This window comes from Entelurus aequoreus, linkage group LG09 (assembly GCF_033978785.1).
Source record: "Entelurus aequoreus isolate RoL-2023_Sb linkage group LG09, RoL_Eaeq_v1.1, whole genome shotgun sequence".
Taxonomy (NCBI): domain Eukaryota; kingdom Metazoa; phylum Chordata; class Actinopteri; order Syngnathiformes; family Syngnathidae; genus Entelurus; species Entelurus aequoreus.
The window spans coordinates 56,495,465-56,519,937 of record NC_084739.1 but is presented as its reverse complement, the minus strand read 5'-3'; the positions used below and the strand labels follow the sequence as shown (position 1 = coordinate 56,519,937).

Here is a 24,473-nt window from a genome sequence, read left to right as displayed (position 1 = left end):
ATAACTTGGATGCCTTACCTCAAAGACTGGATGAGTATAGATTAAGAGTTTGCAGAGAGAACTGGGTTTTTTTTAACCCTCGTTAAGGTACCTGGGTCATTTTATTGATGCTGAGGGACTTCAAACAGCAACGTCCAAAATGACTGCCCCTGTGGAGCCACCACCCCCAGCTCAGAATGGGAGCCAACTGTGATCTTTTTTTGGGGCTTATTGTATTACTATATTTGTTTCATTCTGGCATCATTGTTGCAACCACTACATAAGTTACTGTGTAAAGATACAACAGTATGGAAGTGGTCAAGCAGCTGCCAGGACTGGTGAGGAGAAACCTATTGCTTTTGCTTACCAAACTATGAACAAGGCAGAGGCCAACTATGTACAGTGAGAAAAAGAGGCTTTGAGCATTATTTTTGGGGTGTGGAAATTTCATCAATATCCTTATGGGGGGAAGTTTACGCTCCTAAATGATCATCGGCCTCTCACTACTATGCCCGGCCCACATACAGGAATACCCTCGCTGGCTGCATTAAGGCTGCAGCGATGGGCTCTTTTGCTGTCCGCTCACTCTTAAGACATCAAGTTTCGAAATTCAGACTTTCGCTTCAATGCTGATGACCTGTGGAGGCTGCTCCTACCTGTCACAAAGAGTGATTCGAACGCAGACATTTTTTACTTTATGGAGGTAGAAAAAGCACCTATTTGGGCAGTGCAAATAAAACAGGAGACTCACACTGACCCAGACCGAAGAAACAAGTACAACGCAGAGAATAGCATGCCAAGGCCCACGTTTTGAAGCCGGAAGAGACCGTCTTGGCCAGGAATAACACCGGTGGTCCTCAATGGATTCCAGCAACTATCATTGCTCAGACTGGACCAGACTCTTACACTTATCAGAGGACTATATATGCCGCAGGCATGTTGATCAGCATTCAAAGGGGAACTTTAAACTTTTTTTAAAAAATTTTGCTTATCATTTGCAATCCCTACATATGTCAAAAACATATTTTTTTCTTTTTGTTTATGCATTCTAATTAATAATATACTGCAAGTTCGAGATGTCCGATAAAGGCTTTTTTGCCGATATCCGATATTCCGATATTGTCCAACTCTTAATTACCGATTCCGATATCAACCGATACCGATATATACAGTCGTGGAATTAACACATTATTATGCCTAATTTTGTTGTGATACCCCATGGATGCATTAAACAATGTAACAAGGTTTTCCAAAATAAATCAACTCAAGTTATGGAAAAAAAATGCCAACATGGCACTGCCATATTTGTTATTGAAGTCACAAAGTGCATTATTTTTTTTAACATGCCTCAAAACAGCAGCTTGGAATTTGGGACATGCTATCTCTGAGAGAGCATGAGGAGATTGAGGTGGGTGGGGTTGAGGTGGGGGGTGGGGGGTAGGGACTAGCGGGGGTGTATATTGTAGTGTCCCGGAAGGGTTAGTGCTGCAAGGGGTTCTGGGTATTTGTTCTGTTGTGTTTATGTTGTGTTACGGTGCGGATGTTCTCCCGAAATGTGTTTGTCATTCTTGTTTGGTGTGGGTTCACAGTGTGGCGCATATTTGTAACAGTGTTAAAGTTGTTTATACGGTCACCCTCAGTGTAACCTGTATGGTTGTTGATCAAGTATGCGTTGCATTCACTTGTGTGTGTGAAAAGCCGTAGGTGTTATGTGATTGGGCCGGCACGCAAAGGCAGTGCCTTTAAGGTTTATTGGTGCTCTGTACTTCTCCCTACGTCCGTGTACACAGCGGCGTTTAAAAAAGTCATAAATGTTACTTTTTGAAACCGAGATCGATAATTTCCGATATCACATTTTAAAGTATTTATCGGCAGTCCGATATTATCGGACATCTCTACTGCAAGTACAAGGTGGCTAAAAATGAAGCTAATAGGAGTCATATTTTGTGCCCATAAAGTCTCTAAAAACATTCAAAAACTCTCACCACATTTACATGTCGTGACCTGAATATTAACCAAATATTAATGATATTGTTATTATAAGCACTAACGCAGAGGAACTACTTTTGGCGGCGCAGTGATCCCAGAGAGGTAACTGGCTTATGCAGCTATACTGAGCCGGTGAGCTGCTGCATCGCCCCTGAGTTGGTAAATGTTCACTTTAAATTATAAATCATGCCTTTCACTTGGACAGTAGAAGGTTGTGGCCACAAACCGAGAAGTTGGTCAGCTTATACTCAGAGATGGAGAGAAAGATACAAAAAGACGCTCGTTTGCGCCCACTTCTTTTTTCTTTCTTTTTTTTTTTTTTTACCTGCATGAGGTTTATGATTAATCTCTCTCTAAAACTGTAAGCTATTAACATCCCATCAGTCGGCATCCAGGTGAGCGCAGACATTGTACAGTAAGTGATTGTTTTATTATCTTAGTAGTTGTATTTCTTGTTTAGCAATTAGCAATAGTGCTACTTGCTTGATTTTCTTTACACTCAGCTTCTAAAACTTGAATCTCCTCCGTATATTCAGGCTCATGTTTAAACCCCGTTTCCATATGAGTTGGGAAATTGTGTTAGATGTAAATATAAACGGAAAACAATGATTTGCAAATCATTTTCAACCCAGTTGAATATGCTACAAAGACAACATATTTCATGTTCAAACTGATAAACTTTTTTTTTTTGCAAATCATCATTAACTTTAGAATTTGATGCCAGCAACACGTGACAAAGAAGTTGGGAAAGGTGGTAATAAATACTGATAAAGTTGAGGAATGCTCATCAAACACTTATTTGGAACATCCCACAGGTGAACAGGCAAATTGGGAACAGGTGGGTGCCATGGTTGGGTATAAAAGTAGATTCCATGAAATGCTCAATCATTCACAAACAAGGATGGGGCGAGGGTCACCACTTTGTGAACAAATGTGTGAGCAAATTGTTGAACAGTTTAAGAAAAATCTTTCTCAACCAGCTATTGCAAGGAATTTAGGGATTTCACCATCTACGGTCCGTAATATCATCAAAGGGTTCAGAGAATCTGGCGAAATCACTGCACGTAAGCAGCTAAGCCCGTGACCTTCGATCCCTTAGGCTGTACTGCATCAACAAGCGACATCAGTGTGTAAAGGATATCACCACATGGGCTCAGGAACACTTCAGAAACCCACTGTCAGTAACTACAGTTGGTCGCTACATCTGTAAGTGCAAGTTAAAACTCTCCTATGCAAGGCGAAAACCGTTTATCAACAACACCCAGAAACGCAGTCAGCTTAGCTGGGCCTGAGCTCATCTAAGATGGACTGATACAAAGTGGAAAAGTGTTCTGTGGTCTGACGAGTCCACATTTCAAATTGTTTTAGGAAACTGTGGATGTCGTGTCCTCCGGAACAAAGAGGAAAAGAACCATCCGGATTGTTATAGGCGCAAAGTGTAAAAGCCAGCATCTGTGATGGTATGGGGGTGTATTAGTGGCCAAGACATGGGTAACTTACACATCTGTGAAGGCGCCATTAATGCTGAAATGTACATATAGGTTTTGGAGCAACATATGTTGCCATCCAAGCAACGTTACCATGGACGCCCCTGCTTATTTCAGCAAGACAATGCCAAGCCACGTGTTACATCAACGTGGCTTCATAGTAAAAGAGTGCGGGTACTAGACTGGTCTGCCTGTAGTCCAGCCGGTCTCCCATTGAAAATGGTGGCGCATTATGTAGCCTAAAATACGACAACGGAGACCCCCGGACTGTTGAACAACATAAGCTGTACATCAAGCAAGAATGGGAAAGAATTCCACCTGAGAAGCTTAAAAAATGTATCTCCTCAGTTCCCAAACGTTTACTGAGTGTTGTTGAAAGGAAAGGACATGTAACACAGTGGTGAACATGCCCTTTCCCAACTACTTTGGCATGTGTTGCAGCCATGAAATTCTAAGTTAATTATTATTTGCAAAAAAAAAAAAAAGTTTGAGTTTGAACATCAAATATCTTGTCTTTGTAGTGCATTCAATTGAATATGGGTTGAAAAGGATTTGCAAATCATTGTATTCCGTTTATATTTACATCTAACACAATTTCCCAACTCATATGGAAACAGGGTTTGTATAACAGCTGCAGCAAAAAAGGGGCAGCTTAAAAATTAAGAATAGATCAAATATAGGTAAATACAACAGAAACTATACATTACAAAACAATATAAACAAAGAACGATGCACTGCAGGACCGTTTTAAAATGTTTAGAAAAATTGCTATGTGTCTGCTGCATGTTTGAAAACACCACAGGGTGGAGCATGATAACATGAATGTGCCGTAAATGATTGTCTCTGTGGTGAAAGCTGCGTACACGCAAAAACCTAATTTAAATAGGGCAATCCTGCACTAGTTATCAGTTTTACACACAGTCTTATTACATCTCACGCACTAATAGTAGACACAATTTTATAGTTTTCAAACGCTGTTTAGCACGTGGCATTTGGATGTTTGTAGTTTAGGCCCTTGCTGATGTCGATGGAAACATATTTCTATTTAAAACAAAAGTAACCAACTATTAACTGTAAATTAGTAAGTAGATTAATAATAGTTTTAACAAAATAACACAACCGGAAAGGACGCAATATATTACAACATACGTCAGCAGCTAACTTGTTTCAAAATGGTTCTATTATCATTTACATAACAAATAATATATAATAACATATCGTTACCGCAGGAGGTTGAAATAAATATCACACAATATTGATTTTAGGCCATATTGCCCATTACTTTTACACACCAGCTGTTTGAATTTATCGTGCATCTTGTAGTTTACATTACCAAAGTTAGAGGTGTTGAAATCGCCATGTGAAATTGCTAATGCTAATTAGTAGCATTTATATGGCATATCCAATTTAAATTAGCATCAAGTTAGCACATTTTGAAAAGTGTAGCCTTACTCCTGAGTGATTTCTATTTGGCATGCTCGCTTTGTTGGCATGGAGAATTGTAACATAACCCGCCAAGTGCTTAAGCTGGTGCCGAGTATGCAATACCTTTGTTTCACGTGACGTCACGTGAAACAAAGGTATCAAAATCTGGTTTCATTTTATGTGAATTGGTACCCGGTGGTACCGTCTGAATTCAATAGGTAGCTGTAACTATTTTTATGTTTATGATTACCATTGTTCATTTGTGATGAAGGAAGCTCACAAGCTAAATAGCCAACAAGAGTGGGTGTTCGCAGTCACGCCATATATACAACCCTGATGAAGAGCTATAAAAGGTGTCCAAAGTCTGCAGATTCTTAGAGGTTCTACTGTGCAGCAAATACTGTCATTCTTTTAAAAACATTAAATATAAAACTTTTTTCTTCAAATCATTGTTGACGAACTATCGTGAATACATTGACGTGTTTGTTTCTGGCCTCCACATAAATCAATAAAACCCCTCCGGAGACAATAAAGTGCACCTCAAAGCCTCTGAGACAGCCAGTCGAAACATAAATCATGTGCAATTCAATATCTTATATATATAAACGGAGGTATTTTTTCTCCATTAGCTGTTTCTGAATTCAGTGAACGTATGTCCTCGCCACACGCAGGGTCAAAACAGGTACTTACCCAGAACGTCTGGGCAATTTTCTTCCCCCGCTTAGGAATGTTACAGCCATTATAAGAAGGGCACACAAAGAAAATCATTATGCTTCCATGTTTCTGCTTCCTAAATTGGAACGCCTCTACATGAACAACAACCACACACAGACCCAGACATACGGCCATCTTAGTTTTTTGTTTTTTTTACCATCCCCGAACAAGAGCTTGAGTGTGAGTGGGTGGCGAACACACCAAATGCCAGACGGTGCCTGTGAGACCATCACCATGACAGATCTCTTTCCTGTCCCGACCTAACAAGTATACAGTACTTGTAATTTTGTCACAGAACAAACCTCTTATAAGTCTTTCTTTGTTCCTTTAGAAAGCAAAAAGTAAAGTGTGTGCTATTACAATTCATACATGATGTCATAGAGGGCCTCCAAGGGCCAAAGTGAAAATGTACTATTGCGCTGAAAAACAAAATGTATTTATTTTTTTAAACATTTGTTTATTGAAATTTTTTGACACACTGTTGACAAAAATACAATACAATACAAATCAAATATCAATTTTTTTCCACACCCCCCAAAAATCAGTCAAATAAGTACATAAGTACAGGTAAATATTGAGATTAAACCACAGACTACTGCACTTCCAAATGGCCCCAACATGGTTCACAGATACATAAAAGCAAACAAAAGGCTCATCAATCATCCATAATTCAACCACATCTTTATCTGCGCCAAACTGGAGATCAGTCTCCTTTACATATTTTAAGGAAGCAACCCAAACTTTTTGAAATTTTACGGACAACAATTTAATGTTAGCCTATTTTTTTCCACTTTAAGGAAATAAAGAATATCTCTGATGCAGTGGGTGTGCCAGGGAGGCGCTGCAGCCTTCCAGTTAAGCACAATACGCCACCAGATTTTTTGGGAGGGATTTTCTGAGAGAAAATGTCAGCAGGATTTGGCTCAATCCATTCGCCAATTACCAAAGACAAAGTAATAAAAAATGATGTCCAATAACTGCACAGGGATAATCAGAGCCAAAACATATGTATTAAGTTAGCTGGAGACTGTTGGCACCAATCACATGATTCAGATAATCCGTCATACATCTAAGCTAGTCGAACCTTGGTATAAGTATGATGTATTAGCTTGCATTGGATGAGGCTCTGTCTTACACAAATATAAGATTTATGAACTCTACTTAAAATCTCTGCCCAGCTATCCTCAGATAGGGTCACTCCTAAATCCTCTTCCAAAAGTGACTTGATTGAATTTAGAGACTCAGGGCTTAAATGAAAAATGTGGTTATATATAAGTGTAATTGATCCTTTAAAAGTTGGAAGCTGTGTCAAAAACACATATAAAACATTGTCAGTCTGCAAATCTGGAAACCTAGGGAAAGTATTACGAACAAAAATACAGATCTGTAGATATCTAAAAAAGTGTTGATTAGGGGGTGAAAAAATATCACAAAGTTGCTGGAAAGAGGCAAAGGTGTTGTCAATGTATGAATCTTTAAAGGCCTACTGAAATGAATTTTTTTTAATTTAAACGGGGATAGCAGATCTATTCTATGTGTCATACTTGATCATTTCGCGATATTGCCATATTTTTGCTGAAAGGATTTAGTATAGAACAACGACGATAAAGATTGCAACTTTTGGTATCTGATAAAAAAAAGGCTTGCCCCTACCGGAAGTAGCGTGACGTAGTCAGTTGAACATATACGCAAAGTTCCCTATTGTTTACAATGATGGCCGCATGAAGTCAGAGAGATTCGGACCGAGAAAGCGACAATTTCCCCATTAATTTGAGCGAGGATGAAAGATTTGTGGATGAGTAAAGTGAAAGTGAAGGACTAGTGGGGAGTTGAAGCTATTCAGATAGGGAAGATGCTGTGAGAGCCGGGGGTGACCTGATATTCAGCTGGGAATGACTACAACAGTAAATAAACACAAGACATATATATACTCTATTAGCCACAACACAACCAGGCTTATATTTAATATGCCACAAATTAATCCTGCATAAAAACACCTGCGTGTTTGTTACGCTAGCTCCTAGCTCCTCTGCTAGCTCCTAGCTCCATAGAACACGCCAATACAATTCAAACACCTGATCAACACACACAATCACTCAGCCCAAAAGACCGTTCACCTAACCCAAGGTTCATAAAGCTTATATATTTTTCAAAAGTTACGTACGTGACGCGCACATACGGTCAAGCTATCAAATGTTTAGCAGCCAAGGCTGCATACTCACGGTACCTGATATTCAGCTGGGAATGACTACAACAGTAAATAAACACAAGACATATATATACTCTATTAGCCACAACACAACCAGGCTTATATTTAATATGCCACAAATTAATCCTGCATAAAAACACCTGCGTGTTTGTTACGCTAGCTCCTAGCTCCTCTGCTAGCTCCTAGCTCCATAGAACACGCCAATACAATTTAAACACCTGATCAACACACACAATCACTCAGCCCAAAAGACCGTTCACCTAACCCAAGGTTCATAAAGCTTATATGTTTTTAAAAAGTTACGTACGTGACGCGCACATACGGTCAAGCTATCAAATGTTTAGCAGCCAAGGCTGCATACTCACGGTACCTGATATTCAGCTGGGAATGACTACAACAGTAAATAAACACAAGACATATATATACTCTATTAGCCACAACACAACCAGGCTTATATTTAATATGCCACAAATTAATCCTGCATAAAAACACCTGCGTGTTTGTTATGCTAGCTCCTAGCTCCTATGCTAGCTCCTAGCTCCATAGAACACGCCAATACAATTCAAACACCTGATCAACACACACAATCACTCAGCCCAAAAGACCGTTCACCTAACCCAAGGTTCATAAAGCTTATATATTTTAAAAAAGTTACGTACATACGCAAAAAAAAGTTGCGCACATACGGTCAAGCGATCAAATGTTTAGAAGCCAAAGCTGCATACTCACAGTAGCACGTCTGCGTCTTTGTCATCCAAATCAAAGTAATCCTGGTAAGAGTCTGTGTTGTCCCAGTTCTCTACAGGCGTCTGTGTTCGAAGTCAAAAGTCCTCCTGGTTAGAGTCTCTGTTATCCGAGTTCTTCCATCTTGACTGCATCTTTCGGGAATGTAAACAAAGAAGCGCCGGCTGTGTACTGTTGTTGCTGACTATGTTCGAAAAATACGTCCATTTCGCACCGACAACTTTCTTCTTTGCTTGCTCAGCTTCCTTCTCCATAATGCAATGAACATGATTGCAACAGATTCACGAACACAGATGTCCAGAATACTGTGGAATTATGAAATGAAAACAGAGCTTTTTCGTATTGGCTTCAATGTGGAAGGCATACCCGTGTTCGCCGGGCTACGTCACGCGCATACGTCATCCTCAGAGGCGTTTCGAACCGGAAGTTTAGCGGCAAATTTAAAATGTCACTTTATAAGTTAACCCGGCCGTATTGGCATGTGTTATAATGTTAAGATTTCATCATTGATATATAAACTATCAGACTGCGTGGTCGGTAGTAGTGGGTTTCAGTAGGCCTTTAATGTTTGTGATCCCCAGACTTGACCATCTTTAAAAGGCACTATTGACAAGAGAGGGGGGGGGGGGGGAAGCAAGAATAGAAGTGATGGGAACAAATAAGACAGTAAATTAAGCAAGGATCAGCCATCAAAATCACCCTGGATTCTGGACAACAGGGGAACAAAGTTGGCTTTGTAAAGCTCTGCAAGCATATGTGTGACCTGGACACCCAAGTATGTGAAATTTTGTGAGGCAATTTTAAAGGGAAATTTGTGCAGAGAATATTTCATAGCAGCATAAATTGTAGGAAATATTTCACTTTTACTCAAGTTCAGTTTGTAACCAGACGCATGTCTAATAGCTTGAAGAGTACTTAAGGCAGTGGAGACCGAGACAGAGATTTCCGGGACATACAGAAGGATGTAATCTGCATAAAGAAATAATTTCACCTCCACATTGTGTCTACATGTGCCCGTAATAAGCGAGTTGGTACGAATTACTATTGGCAGAGGCTCATTGGCAAAAGTAAAAAGCAATGGGCTCAGGGGGAAGCCCTGCCGTGTGGAACGGTAAAGGCGAAAATATTCGGATTGAATATTATTTATCCTCACCAAGGCCTCAGGAGATAAATATAGGGGCTTAATCCATGAAATAAAACTGTTGCCAAAGCCGAATCTCTCCAGGACATAAAATAGATAATTCCACTTCACCCGGTCAAATGCCTTTTCGGCATCCATAGATATCACTGCCTCTTCAGTGTTAAGAGCAGGCACATCATACAATATATTGAAAAGATTTCAAAGATGAGAAAAGGTGTGCCTATTCCTAATGAACCCGGTTTTATCCGCATTAATAATAGAAGGGAGAATAGTATCCAGACTTAAAGCCAGCAGCCTAGATAATAATTTCATGTCCACATTTAACAGGCTAATATGACTTTTTTCAAGAGGAGGCTTTAAACATGGACTTTCCATAATTTTCTTTGTGCACTTCTGTTTGCTATTAGAAACTGGACGCCATTATATTTTGTCACGCTACGGAATGGCCTCAGGATCAAAAAGAAGTCAGGATGCATGCCCGTCAATCATGTGTTTAAAACATTTGCGCCGGTAAAGGAGCTTATATTTAACTCGTTATTATCGCATTAACCTTGACAGCCCAAATTAAAAACAGTTTAACCGGTGCTTGGGCCCCCAAAACATCACAATTGTAACATGCCTTTTAAATATGAATCAAACATTTAGGTTAGAAATATTGAGTGAAAATTAATACAATAGAATGTAGTACAAACAAAAACTGACAAAAAAGGATGTTGTGAAATTTAAATAATCGATTTAATCACTCCAGTATCAATTATATATCCATTTTTTCCATGGTATTGATACTAGCGATACATAAATGGATCCGCCCTCCCCCACCTAGCAACAGACAATGTTGCATTATCCTCTCTCTAACTCTTAGTAATCTGTTAAAGGCCTACTGAAATGAATTTTTTTTATTTAAACGGGGATAGCAGATCTATTCTATGTGTCATACTTGATCATTTCGCGATATTGCCATATTTTTGCTGAAAGAATTTAGTATAGAACAACGACGATAAAGATTGCAACTTTTGGTATCTGATAAAAAAAAGGCTTGCCCCTACCGGAAGTAGCGTGACGTAGTCAGTTGAACATATACGCAAAGTTCCCTATTGTTTACAATGATGGCCGCATGAAGTGAGAGAGATTCGGACCGAGAAAGCGACAATTTCCCCATTAATTTGAGCGAGGATGAAAGATTTGTGGATGAGTAAAGTGCAAGTGAAGGACTAGTGGGGAGTTGAAGCTATTCAGATAGGGAAGATGCTGTGAGAGCCGGGGGTGACCTGATATTCAGCTGGGAATGACTACAACAGTAAATAAACACAAGACATATATATACTCTATTAGCCACAACACAACCAGGCTTATATTTAATATGCCACAAATTAATCCTGCATAAAAACACCTGCGTGTTTGTTACGCTAGCTCCTAGCTCCTCTGCTAGCTCCTAGCTCCATAGAACACGCCAATACAATTCAAACACCTGATCAACACACACAATCACTCAGCCCAAAAGACCGTTCACCTAACCCTTTGGTCGGCAACCCGCGGCTCTAGAGCCGTATGCGGCTCTTTAGCGCCGCCCTAGTGGCTCTCTGGAGATTTTTCAAAAATGTATGAAGAATGGAAAAAGATGAGGGGAAAAAAATCAATTTTTTTGTTTCAGAATGTTTTCTGTGGGAGGACAAACATGACATTAACCTCCCTAATTGTTATAAATCACACTGTTTATATTAAACATGCTTCACTGATTCGAGTATTTGGCGAGCACCGTTTTGTCCTACTCATTTTGGCGGTCCTTGAACTCGCCGTATAGTTTGTGTCCATGTATAACTTTCTCCGACTTTCTAGGACGTGTTTTATGCCACTTTTTCTATCTCATTTTGTCCACCACACTTTTAACGTTGGGCATGAGTGCACAAAGGTGAGTTTTGTTGATGTTATTGACTTGTGTGGAGTGCTAATCAGACATATTTGGTCACTGCGTGACTGCAAGCTAATCGATGCTAACATGCTATTTAGGCTAGCTATATGTACATATTGCATATGCCTCATTTGTAGCTATATTTGAGGTCATTTAGTTTCCTTTAAGTCCCCTTAATTAAATTTATATCTCATGTAATATGGCTTTTAATTTTTTGCGGCTCCAGACAGATTTGTTTTTGTATTTTTGGTCCAATATGGCTCTTTCAACATTTTGGGTTGCCGACCCCTGACCTAACCCAAGGTTCATAAAGCTTATATATTTTTAAAAAGTTACGTACGTGAAGAGCACATACGGTCAAGCTATCAAATGTTTAGCAGCCAAGGCTGCATACTCACGGTACCTGATATTCAGCTGGGAATGACTACAACAGTAAATAAACACAAGACATATATATACTCTATTAGCCACAACACAACCAGGCTTATATTTAATATGCCACAAATTAATCCTGCATAAAAACACCTGCGTGTTTGTTATGCTAGCTCCTAGCTCCTATGCTAGCTCCTAGCTCCATAGAACACGCCAATACAATTCAAACACCTGATCAACACACACAATCACTCAGCCCAAAAGACCGTTCACCTAACCCGAGGTTCATAAAGCTCATATATTTTTAAAAAGTTACGTACGTGACGCGCACGTACGGTCAAGCTATCAAATGTTTAGCAGCCAAGGCTGCATACTCACGGTACCTGGTATTCAGCTGGGAATGACTAAAACAGTAAATAAACACAATACATATATTTACTCTATTAGCCACAACACAACCAGGCTTATATTTAATATGACACAAATTAATCCTGCATAAAAACACCTACGTCTTTGTTATGCTAGCTCCTATGCTAGCTCCTAGCTCCATAGAACACGCCAATACAATTCAAACACCTGATCAACACACACAATCACTCAGCCCAAAAGACCGTTCACCTAACCCAAGGTTCATAAAGCTTATATATTTTAAAAAAGTTACGTACATACGCAAAAAAAAGTTGCGCACATACGGTCAAGCGATCAAATGTTTAGAAGCCAAAGCTGCATACTCACAGTAGCACGTCTGCGTCTTTGTCATCCAAATCAAAGTAATCCTGGTAAGAGTCTGTGTTGTCCCAGTTCTCTACAGGCGTCTGTGTTCGAAGTCAAAAGTCCTCCTGGTTAGAGTCTCTGTTATCCGAGTTCTTCCATCTTGACTGCATCTTTCGGGAATGTAAACAAAGAAGCGCCGGCTGTGTACTGTTGTTGCTGACTACGTTCGAAAAATACGTCCATTTCGCACCGACAACTTTCTTCTTTGCTTGCTCAGCTTCTTTCTCCATAATGCAATGAACATGATTGCAACAGATTCACGAACACAGATGTCCAGAATACTGTGGAATTATGAAATGAAAACAGAGCTTTTTCGTATTGGCTTCAATGTGGAAGGCATACCCGTGTTCGCCGGGCTACGTCACGCGCATACGTCATCCTCAGAGGCGTTTCGAACCGGAAGTTTAGCGGCAAATTTAAAATGTCACTTTATAAGTTAACCCGGCCGTATTGGCATGTGTTATAATGTTAAGATTTCATCATTGATATATAAACTATCAGACTGCGTGGTCGGTAGTAGTGGGTTTCAGTAGGCCTTTAATAGCTAATTACTTTCTGCTGTAACACGCTTGCATCTACACTCCTTAAACTTTACTAAGCATTTACTTTTTCTATTGTTTAGAGCTTGCTTAGCGATTAGCATGTCTACCTCTTGCTTGTTTGTTCTGGGTGTGTAACATGTTTAGCCTCGTCCTGCAGTGATAGTAATACTTGTAAGAATGTACTTTATTTTCCGTTATGTAAGTGATAATTATTTCTCTGCGGGAGCGACTCCACACTTTGTATGAACATACACTGTTAGCTGCCAGCTGCCTCTGTCAGCCAGGGGACCAAATATAAATAAAGTATCAACCCAAAGGGATCGTTTTTTGTGACCTTCATGAAAAACATTAATTTGAATTGGCCAATCTCATCGTTTTTTTACGGAAATCGGCTGGTACTGACTGTGGTTGATTGATCGGAGCATCTATATATTATCATATAAAATAATATGATAATATGTGTTTAGATATATATTTTTATTGTACTACGTAAGTGGTACCTTCTGTGGTGCCATCACAGAAAAAACACAAAAAGAACAAATCATCACATATTATGACAGTAAGACTTTCTAAAGCACTTTTTTAATTGTATTTTTATTTGCACTGCAGCTGCAAAGACGTAAGACTTTCCACTGTAATAACCTGGCAAATGTTTTATGCAAGTTCATATCGCAAAATAAATCTTTGAGAATGGGCAAACAAAAAATGTTTTAGAATGATATCAGACTTGACAACATAATGTAATGCATCCTTGGACTGCAAGAAAACCAGACTTAATGTAACCAGACGTATCCTTGGCTGAAAAGTGGAGCTCAAGACCACATCCACGCATTTTCACTGTTATTGGCAAGATGCCGTCTTTGTAGTTGAACAGACCAGATCTTGTAAATGTTGATGTTTGACAAGTCCACGAGAATGCAAGTACAGACAAGTCTCCATATGGAGAAAAAGCCTCCGCCCCTCTGCCCACACATAAGAGGACTAGCAGCTCTATCGTGGCCTTGGAATGTCAAAAGTCAAATGATCTGTCAGCGTTTAGCTGACTGTCAAGCCAGTTTAATTCTGTAGCGCCAAATCACAAGGCACTTTACACATGGAGCAGGTCTAGCATGCTTTTATTATGTAAAAGATAACCAACTGAACCCACGCTATGTGGGGTGGCCATGTGTTTCAATCAGTTTGGTTAAGATAGAAACACCCAAGAGTATTGAAGTATCATTGTAGCAAAATAATTTGCAAACGTGTATCTCAACCCTCTACAGGCTTACTACTTACAAGTGACTTTTGCGACACCTCTACCATGTAAGATCCAGATTCATGAGCGTATAACACAACGTGTAAAATGCACATCATAATCAGTTTTTTTTTTCCATTCAAAATGAGTGATGATCAGATTAAGTAAATGTTTTCAATGTACACGTGGCTATTGATGTGCATTAGACTACACTAGTCAAGTCTGCATGGGCCCACTATGGGGTGCTAATCTCCCTCACAATACATTGTTGTTAATTTAAATACAGTTTATATACAACTAAAACACAAGAAAACAATACATATGTAATTGTTGACAAGTAGAATAATCAACCCCAATACACGCGCACATTCAGAAGTGCATGCGTGAAATATAATCTTTGCGTGCGTATCTATGATCTGCGAGAAGCAGGAACCCTATATTGGCTGTCGTTTTTACACGTGACTTTTGCGACACTTCTGCCGTGTAAGATTTGAGCGCGCGCATCCAGATTCGTGAGCGGGTAATACAACGTGTGCGTGCGTGTAATACAATTTGCGTGTGCGTACATTGAACCAGCCACGGAAGACACCACACAATAAAAACAATCAGAAACAACCTACAGCTGAGGTGTGTAAAAGAGAAATGCCAAGACCCACCTTACATTGTTTGTGATTGGTTTAAATTGCTTAGTGTCTTCCGTGGTTGGTGAAACGTAGGCACAGTGGATTGATGGCTTGGTCTGGGATTGGTTATTTCGATCTGGCTGTACAGGGATTAAAACGTCTGTAACCACTAGTCGGCAACTTGCAGACACTGATCGTGTTATTCTGCGTTGAAGTCAACAACGATGGACCATGCTCGAACACTTGCTCAGAGCTGCCAAACTCCACGCTTTGAGCGAGACAGTCACGCAATTTAACCCTTTCTCATGCGAAATGCCACACTTGACATTCCCCATTCACTACTGTATATTTTTTTCATGATAATAATAACAGGACACTGTGGAAGGAGGTCAACACTGATCTCTGCAACATCATAGAAGGGATTAGAGGTACCACCATGAAGAAGTTGGAGAGAATGGGGGATCTAATTTATGCCTATGGAGTGGAACAGTTCGGAGTGGTCTAAGGAAAACGATCTGCTCCATCAATTCTCACTAAGTCCAGAAGGCAGACAGAAATAGACCGCCTAGTCAAGGAGAGGAGGCAACGGAAGAAGCAATGGAGGAAGGCCACAGAGGAGGAGAAGGAGGGCATAAACCTGCTGCAGGAAGAAAACCAGAGTAGGCTTGCAACACTGAGGAAAGCTGAAAACGTTCTGAGGAAGCGCAGAAGGAAGGAGCAAACAAGAACACGCTTCTACAAAGATCCCTTCAAGTTTTTGAAGAGTCTGTTCACAAAGGAGAAGTCTGGAAGTCTCTAAGTGTCAAAGGCCGACCTGGAAGAACATCTGCAAAAATCCAGCACAGACGACCGACACCGTGAAGAGGTTACCTCCCACCTGACATGCCACCAGTCAATCCACCAGAGCACGTTCTAGACATCAGCCTACCCAGATGGAGTGAAGTAGACAAAACCGTGCGCAGAGCAAGGGTCGCATCAGCTCCAGGTCCCAACGGAGTTCCATACAGACTCTACAAAAACGCACCAGATGTCCTGCACTTCCTCTGGAAGCTGAAGAGAGTCGTGAGGCAAAAGAAGGAGATACCAACTTCCTGGCGAAGAGCCGGTGGAATCCTTATCCCCAAGGAAAAGGACTCATCAGAAATCGGCCAATTCCGCCAGATCAGCCTTCTAAATATCGAGGGAAAAATCTTCTTCAGCGTGGTTGCTCACAGGCTGGCAGGATACCTGCAAAGAAACAACCTGATCGACACATCAATCCAGAAAGCAGGCATCTCAGGGTTCCCCGGTTGCATGGAACATGCTAGTGTCATCTGGCATCAGATCCAGGTCACCAAGAAGGACAGAACAGACCTTTATGTGGTTTTCCTGGATCTCGCCAATGCCTTTGGCTCAATCCCTCACAACCTCCTGTGGACAGCTTTCGACTATTTCAGGGTCCCAGCAGCTCTCACAACTAGGGCTGCAACTAACAACTAATTTGATAATCGATTAATCTGTCGATTATTACTTTGATTAATTGATTAATAATCGGATACATTTTTTTTGCTTGCAATTTCGTTGTACAATGTACAATGAAAATAAATATATATTCTATTTTATTCTATTCTATTCTATTCTATTCTATTCTATTCTATTCTAAAAGAGACAAACTACATTTCTATCCTTTCCAGTATTTTATTGAAAAAAACCAGCATACTGGCACCAGTCAACTTGCCAAATAAAACAAGGAAAATGTTACAAAAATGTTTTTTTTATAAAGTGCACCATTGTCATGCACAATAGCAATCATTTTGCTTGGGGGAATTTCAAACCTGGCTACTACCTATTCCAACCATTCTGCAATGTTGGATGCTGAATGTCTTTTCTCTAGTGGCATGGTCGTAAGGCAGATTGACTTTATGTTCCATTCCTCTCCAATGTAACGGCATGTATTGCCAAGGTAGGCTTCCGTGGCTACGCTTGTCCACACATCAGTAGTAAGAGCAATTTTGATCTGGGTGGCTTTTATGTCAGTCTACACTGCTTGGAATGTCTGCTCGTACTTCCTCTCCATCGCTTTGGTATAATGGGTCCTCGAGGGAAGAGTGTAACCAGGGTTGAGGACATGAATCATTTGTCTAAAACTTTCATCCTCCACCAATGATAGTGGCCTCATGTTAGTTAGCAACATATTCAGGATAGCATCAGTCAATGCAGCCGCTTCATGTGGTGTGCACACCTTCCTTTGTACCAAGTCGCTAATGCTGGCTTGTTTCTTTCTGAAATGAGAGAAACCATATAATGAAAATGTAACTCAATACATACGAAGTTGATTTAATCAAATATTTCTGTCGTAAAAGGCAAACACGCCACCATATTAAAAAAAAAGCTAAATGAAATAAATGGACATTGGGGATGCAGCATACACCAATAATAACACAGAAATGTAACTCATCAGATCAGAACTGGATCAGACATTGTACACGTTTCTGTTGTGAATAATAAAGGATTCATTTTAGGCTGCCTCTGAATAATAGCATGAAATATTCCAGCACATTCATAACGTTTAGTTATACTAAAGCGTCACTCAAATCTAAATATATTTATATAGCTTTATCGGGCCCGGCTACATTCATCCATTATGAAACCAACCTGAGATATTTCTGTCCGTTACGTTTATTTCAAAATTGGTAACTGTTCGTTTTCTCTCTCAAAACGGAGTCAAATGTGCCGGAGACACATTATCAGCCCCGCGTTGCAACAAAGGGATAACATTAACGTTACTCACAAAAAAGCAGAACTCATGAATGCCTGTTGCGACTCAAAACAACACAGAAAATGAAGTCGTCGCACTCTCCAAGAAGTTCCTAACACTATGAAAGTTAATACACAACAGTTGCTGCTTCGCTTCCTTAAAAAAATCTCCTCGTTAACAAAAGATTAAAAACACACAAAGACGGACACAACGGATCAATGTACCCGGACTATGGACTTAAAAATTTACGTATCGTGAGTTCCCTTCATCCATGGCTCCAACATGTTTCCTCTTCGGGTGCTCCTGAAGCAATGTTGTACTTCCGTGCCATTTTGCAGGAAACGGTCTTCTTTGAAGTCTTTAAAGTAAAGTGTTCCCACACTTTTGACGACTTAGGTCGTACACTTTTCTCCATTAAAGCATTAACCTCAAGATGTCTCTCCGCTGAAATATCCTTACTGTTTTCCTGCGCCATTTTTCGAATGTTTCCAGGCAAAGGAGACGGCGTGGTCACGTGAGCTGCACATGACACATCATTGGCTGGCTTACTGCCACCTCATGAGACGTAGCCTCAGCGCCGCCCTGGCGCTGTTTTGTACTGTTTTTGTACTTATTTAAAATATTGTTTCTCAGCTGTTTGTAAATGTTGCAGTTTATAAATAAAGGTTTACAAAATAAAAAAATAAAAAATAAATACAATTAAATTAAATAAAATTAAAAAAAAGAGCCTCAGCGCATGCGCATAGTATACATCCAACGAATCGATGACTAAATTAATTGCCAACTATTTTATTAATCGATTTTAATCGATACAATCGATTAGTTGTTGCAGCCCTACTCACAACCCTTGTCAAGGTCTACTTCCAGGACGTCCAGCTCTGCGTGACAACTGCCGAGTACACCACACACAGCATGGCAACACCTGGAAGTGGGAATCATGGCTGACTGCATCTCTCCGCTGGCCTTCACTATGGCCATGGAGGTGATCATCCGGGCATTGCGATGGGTGGTTGGAGGACAGCTAACAAAACCTGGCCTGAGGCTGCCACCTGTCAGAGCCTACATGAATGACCTCACAACACTCACCACAACCAAGGTTTGCACTGTACGGCTTCAAAGAAAGCTCCAAGAAAACATTAAGCTGGCTCGCATGAAGATCAAGCCAAGCAAGTCCAGAAGCATCTCTATTGACAAGGGGAAACTGTCACACCACCGCTTTCACATTGGTGAGGAACCTATTCCAACAGTCTCCGAGAAGCCTGTGAAGTCCCTAGGTCGTTGGTATGATGCCTTCCTCAAAGACAAAGAGCAGGTAGATCAGCTCAGGAAGGAGGCAGCCAGCGGCCTGGAGAACATCGACAGAACCCTGCTTCCTGGCAAGCTTATGGACTACTTTCGCGCCTATTGTGGCCACTAACCCTCTATGAAGTCCCACTCTCTAAGGTGGAAAAGCTGGAGAGACTGGTTAGCTCATATGCAAGGAAGTGGCTTGGTCTTCCCAGGTGCCTCAGCAGTATTGAGCTCAACAGCAAAGGAATGCTAGAACTGCCCATTTCCAGTCTTTCAGAGGAGTTCAAGTGCGCCAAAGTCAGACTCGAGATGATGCTACTGGATTTGAGTGATCCATTTGTAGCCCAAGTTTCCCCCATCCTGGCCACTGGGAGGAAGTGGACCTCATTGGCTGTAACTGAGCAGGCTAAAGCAGCACTCAGGCACAGAGACATCGTGGGCTGAGTACAGCAGGGGAGGAGTGGTTTTGGCCTCGGGGCCAGTACACCAGCCTGGAGCAAGGCCACTCCATCTCAGAGACGCAAGCTGGTGGTCCAGGAGGTACGTCGGGAAGAGGAAGCAAGAAGGTGCGCACAAGCTGTGGCACAGGCAAAGCAAGGGCAGAGAAGAGGAAGATCTCCTGGAAAGAGCTCTGGGAGATGGAGGGATTTAGGGCGAGCTTTACCATCAGGGCTGCCTACGATGTCCTGCCTTCTCCAAAAAACCTCAACCAGTGGTATGGTGAAGACCCCACATGCCCTCTATGTCCGAGTTCAGCAACACTGAAGCACATCCTGGTGGGCTGCAAGACCAGCCTCACCCAAGGCCGTTACACCTGGCGGCACAACCAGCTGTTAAAGTGTCTTGCAGCAGTGCTGGAAAGTCGACGGACAAGTGTCAATGCCCTTCCTCCCCCGTCATCCCGTTGGAAAGCAACAATATTTGTCCGGGAGGGCGAGGGTCAAGCCAGCCTCACCACCACAACTCCAGACACTGGACAGCTAGGCGGGGCACGGGACTGGAAACGGCTGGCAGACCTGGGCCAGAGGCTCTGCTTCCCAGTTGAGATCGCGTCCACCAACCTGCGGCCAGATCTTGTTCTGTGGTCAGCCTCGCTCAGGCTTGTGTACATCATAGAGCTCACGGTGCCCTGGGAGAGTGCAATGGAGGAGGCCTACGAGCGCAAGAAGCTGAGGTACAGCCGATGTGCAACAACAAGGCTGGAAAGCGAGGGTACGCCCAGTGGAAGTAGGCTGGAGGGTTCGTGGCCACCTCAACATCCAGGATCCTCAGGGAAATGGCAGTAAAAGACGTCTCCAAAGCCGCTAAAAAGGGGAGTCAGTGGCTGTAGGTCAAGTGACGGGACTCCACCTGGGCTTTCAAGTGAGTTGATGGCATCTAGGGAGTGATCCTGGGACGTTGGGACTCACTGCTGAACCCTCTGAAGGTGTCGTGGGCCTATCAGCGAAACACTGAGGAAGGGGGGCGCCCACTTGATAACCCAGAGGATGCCTTCACTCACTTGATCACAGAGTCGCATAGGTGTCTCAAGTATGCAATAGGGGATTGTAACATCTAGTCCTACACAACAGATATTTGGTTTTCGCAGCTCGCCGTAGTTCAAGTAACTGTGATTGATTGATCGAGTGTGTCACGTGTACATATACCAGGGGTCGGCAACCCAAAATGTTGAAAGAGCCATATTGGACCAAAAATACAAAAAAGTAATCTGTTTGGAGCCGCAAAAAATTAAGGTTTATATAAGTGTTATAATGAAGGCAACACGTGATGTAAGTGTCTATATTAGCTATAGCAGCATACTATCAAAATGACTTTAAAAGTCTTATATAAGTGTTTAATGAAGGCAACACATGATGTAAGTGTCTATATTAGCTGTATTAGCCTACTAACAAAATTACTTTAAAAATCTTGTATAAGTGTTATAATGAAGACAACATATGATGTAAGTGTCTATATTAGCTATACAAGCCTACTATCAAAATTACTTTAAAAGTCTTATATAAGTGTTATAATGAAGACAACACATGATGTAAGTGTCTATATTAGCGATAAAAGCCTACTATCACAATTACTTTAAAAGTCTTATATAAGTGTTATAATGAAGACAACGCATGATGTAAGTGTCTATATTAGCTATAATAGCCTACTATCACAATTACTTTAAAAGTCTTATATAAGTGTTATAATGAAGACAACACATGATGTAAGTGTCTATATTAGCTATATTAGCCTACTATCAAAATGACTTTATGTCGCAGGCTGATGCAAATCTTCATTGACAGAAATGTTTAAATGTAATATTTATTCTTCACATTTTTACAACATTAGAAAACATTAGTAAAATTTCTCAGGGGGGAGATAACTTCTGGAAATGTCATAGAATGGTCAAAGGTATAGATGTGTGTGTCCTAGTTAAAGGAAACGTCAGGCTGTCTTCTTCTAACAGATTTATTACAATCTTTGTAAGCTGGGTAACGTTTACTGTGGTCCGGAACAACATGGCGCACAAACAACTATCAGAAATGCAGCCAAAATTACATACAGACAATGTGTCATGAGACATGCAAATATAAATGAAATACCCAGGGGACATAAGTAAAGGAAATTAAATGAACTCAAATGTACCTACAAATGAGGCATAATGATGCAATACGTACATACAGCTAGCTTAAATGACAAGTTAGCATCGATTAGCATGGAGTCATGCAGTGACCAAATATGCCTGATTAGCAGTCCAACAAGTCAGTAACATCAACAAAGCTCACCTTTGTGCATTCACGCACAGCATAAAACATTTGGTGGACAAAATGAAACAAATAAGGAGTGGCATAAAACACGTCTTTCTGTGGCAGCGTCGGAGAAAGTTGTACATGTAAACAAACCGTTGCGTCACAGTCCACAACTACGGTGAGTTCAAGGACCGCCAAAATTAGTAGGACAAACCGGCGCTCGCCAATTACTCTTATCAGTGAAGCATAAACACAAACATATTAAACAGTGGGCTTTCTAACAATTAGGAAGGTTTGTGTCATGTTTGTCCTCCGACAGAAACCATATTACAACAAAAAACATATTTTTCACCCCAATTTTTTTTTCAATTTCCCTAAATTTTTGAAAAAGGTCCATGGAGCCACCCAGTGGCTCCATGGAGCTATCTGATTACTAACACTCGGATTGATATACAGACACACACATTAGTTCACACGCACGTGAATTGGATTACACACGCACAGATTGAGATGCACGTTTGTAAATACTTTTGCTACAATAATACTTCCATAGAAAGGAGACAGAAGTATACAGAGAAAGAAGATAGGATTGACTAATTCACAACAACAGCCATATCAACAACAAGCCATATCAACAACAAGAGTAGTCGTCCCATGAGGAACGACAGAAATGGTTTGCTTACAGCGCCACCGCCACCATTCTCATCACGAATAATGAGCAGAACAATGTTGTGTTATGATATGAGAGGTTTGAGAAAGTATGTTTGCAGCTAATGAAATACTGCATTCTCCTTCACACTCACTTTCTCCCCATGCTTGAAATACAAAGTAATGTCAATCTCAAGTTATAAGCTAATGCTAGCGAGTAAAAACCAGATGTTTTGGTCGAATTTTACAAGGTTCACTGTGGCATTTGTGACACCAACTAGCGACAGGGAGGCTCGTAACTCAAATTTTGCTCGCAATTTAATGCATAACAAATAGCAGCATCTCAAATTACTCTAATGTCGGGGTACTTGTAAGTCGAGGTACTACAGCACTCTGCTTAACACAGGAATATTGTGGTGAATGATATTCAAGAAGAATGCAGGAGCTGAGGTCAATGGTCACAAAAATCTCTTTCCTATTTTTTTTTGCCAATGTTTAATCATTGGGTCAAATGTTATATTTATTGTTTGTGTTCTAAAAAAAAAACTAATCATGATTGTATTTATTCATCTGTGCATCCATGTGTACATGTCTGTCCTCTTATCACCAGCTTCCTTTTCTAAACTCATCTGTCTGGATTTTGTATTCCAGCAAACTGCATCCCCCAGTGCCAAAACAAAGGAATGTGCCTTAGGCCTCAGCTCTGTGTCTGCAAGCCTGGCTCAAGCGGGAAGGCATGTGAGCAGAAGACTGTGCCCACACAAACCCTTCCAGCACAGCCTGGGAAAGGAGCGACCAATGATCACAGCAGCAGTCCTGTAAATGGACACAACGCTGTACCACAGCGTCCCATACCTCAGCAAGTTCTGCCTGATGCTTATGACCTGCCCCCGCCACAGCCGGACAACATCGCTCAAATGAAACTGACTGTCAAACCTTCCCCACAGCTTGTACGGCCATATTATACCCAGCAACACATCCAACAGCAGTAAGTTCCACTTTTTCATTCAACCTTTATTTGCATTAGACTATATACAGTATAGTTGTCCTCTCCCTCTTTATTTGTGTTAGTAATTGGATGACAAGACTGATACAGGTGGACCTCGGGTTACGATGTTTGCTGGTTCCATACTAGGGATATAAATCTCTTTGTGATGGACGATTCGATTTGCATCTTGATACATGGGTTACGATTCGATTAAAAAACGCTTTATTTATAAAACAGAACCATTCAATGCGATTCGATTTAGTGTATGAACGATTCGATATGATTCGATTTAGTGTATGAACGATTAAAAAAGATTAGATATGGTGTATGAATGATTCAATACTATGGTTAACTATGGATAGACACATTCTTTTTTACACCACAATAGAACCAAAGCATTATTTTCTGTGCGTACACTTCCTCATGATTGAGGATAAATAGTTAGGACCTTTGCACCATGCGCTCAGACTAGATCTGTCCAATCTGTCCAGTCTAATGAGCATGAACTAATGAAAACGACTCGGATAAGAGGACAAACATCTTCTTAGATAACTGATCAGTTGAATGCCATGAGAATAACAGGGCACACCGGATTATAAGGATTATTTGGCGGGCAGTCGTGACTCTTGCATTGTTTTTAAAGATAAACTGTCTACTGATCGCTAGTCTCGCGTGACACGAGGACCATGTATCTACGTCTATTCTCGTCTCCAGTTATGTAAGTAATGTAAAGTGACTCTTTTCACAGACAACACTTGGTCTCATGTCGTTTTTAAAGACAAAAGCCGTCAACTGATTTCTAGTTCGGCACGATAACCAGTTTATGTGTTTACACTCGATTAACCGAAATATTCACAGCTGAACCTTATCGATTGAGGGGACTGTAACCATTATAGCCAAGCCGGCCACTTCTCGATACGGATATCGGGTCGCATCGGT

At 40.9% G+C, this 24,473-nt stretch overlaps 1 protein-coding gene across 7 annotated transcripts in view; it reads left to right on the top strand.

Annotated features, from left to right (window-relative positions):
* Window positions 1-24,473, top strand: part of ltbp1 (latent transforming growth factor beta binding protein 1) — a 318,864-nt gene that overhangs the window by 41,702 nt on the left and 252,689 nt on the right. For 6 of the 7 annotated variants that reach the window (XM_062058983.1, XM_062058978.1, XM_062058981.1 and 3 more), the window contains exon 3: window positions 23,198-23,534. In XM_062058983.1, the coding sequence (XP_061914967.1) occupies window positions 23,198-23,534 (337 nt within the window). Of the gene's footprint in view, window positions 1-23,197; window positions 23,535-24,473 lie in introns of those variants that run through there. The other variant, XM_062058982.1, reaches the window with a different exon arrangement.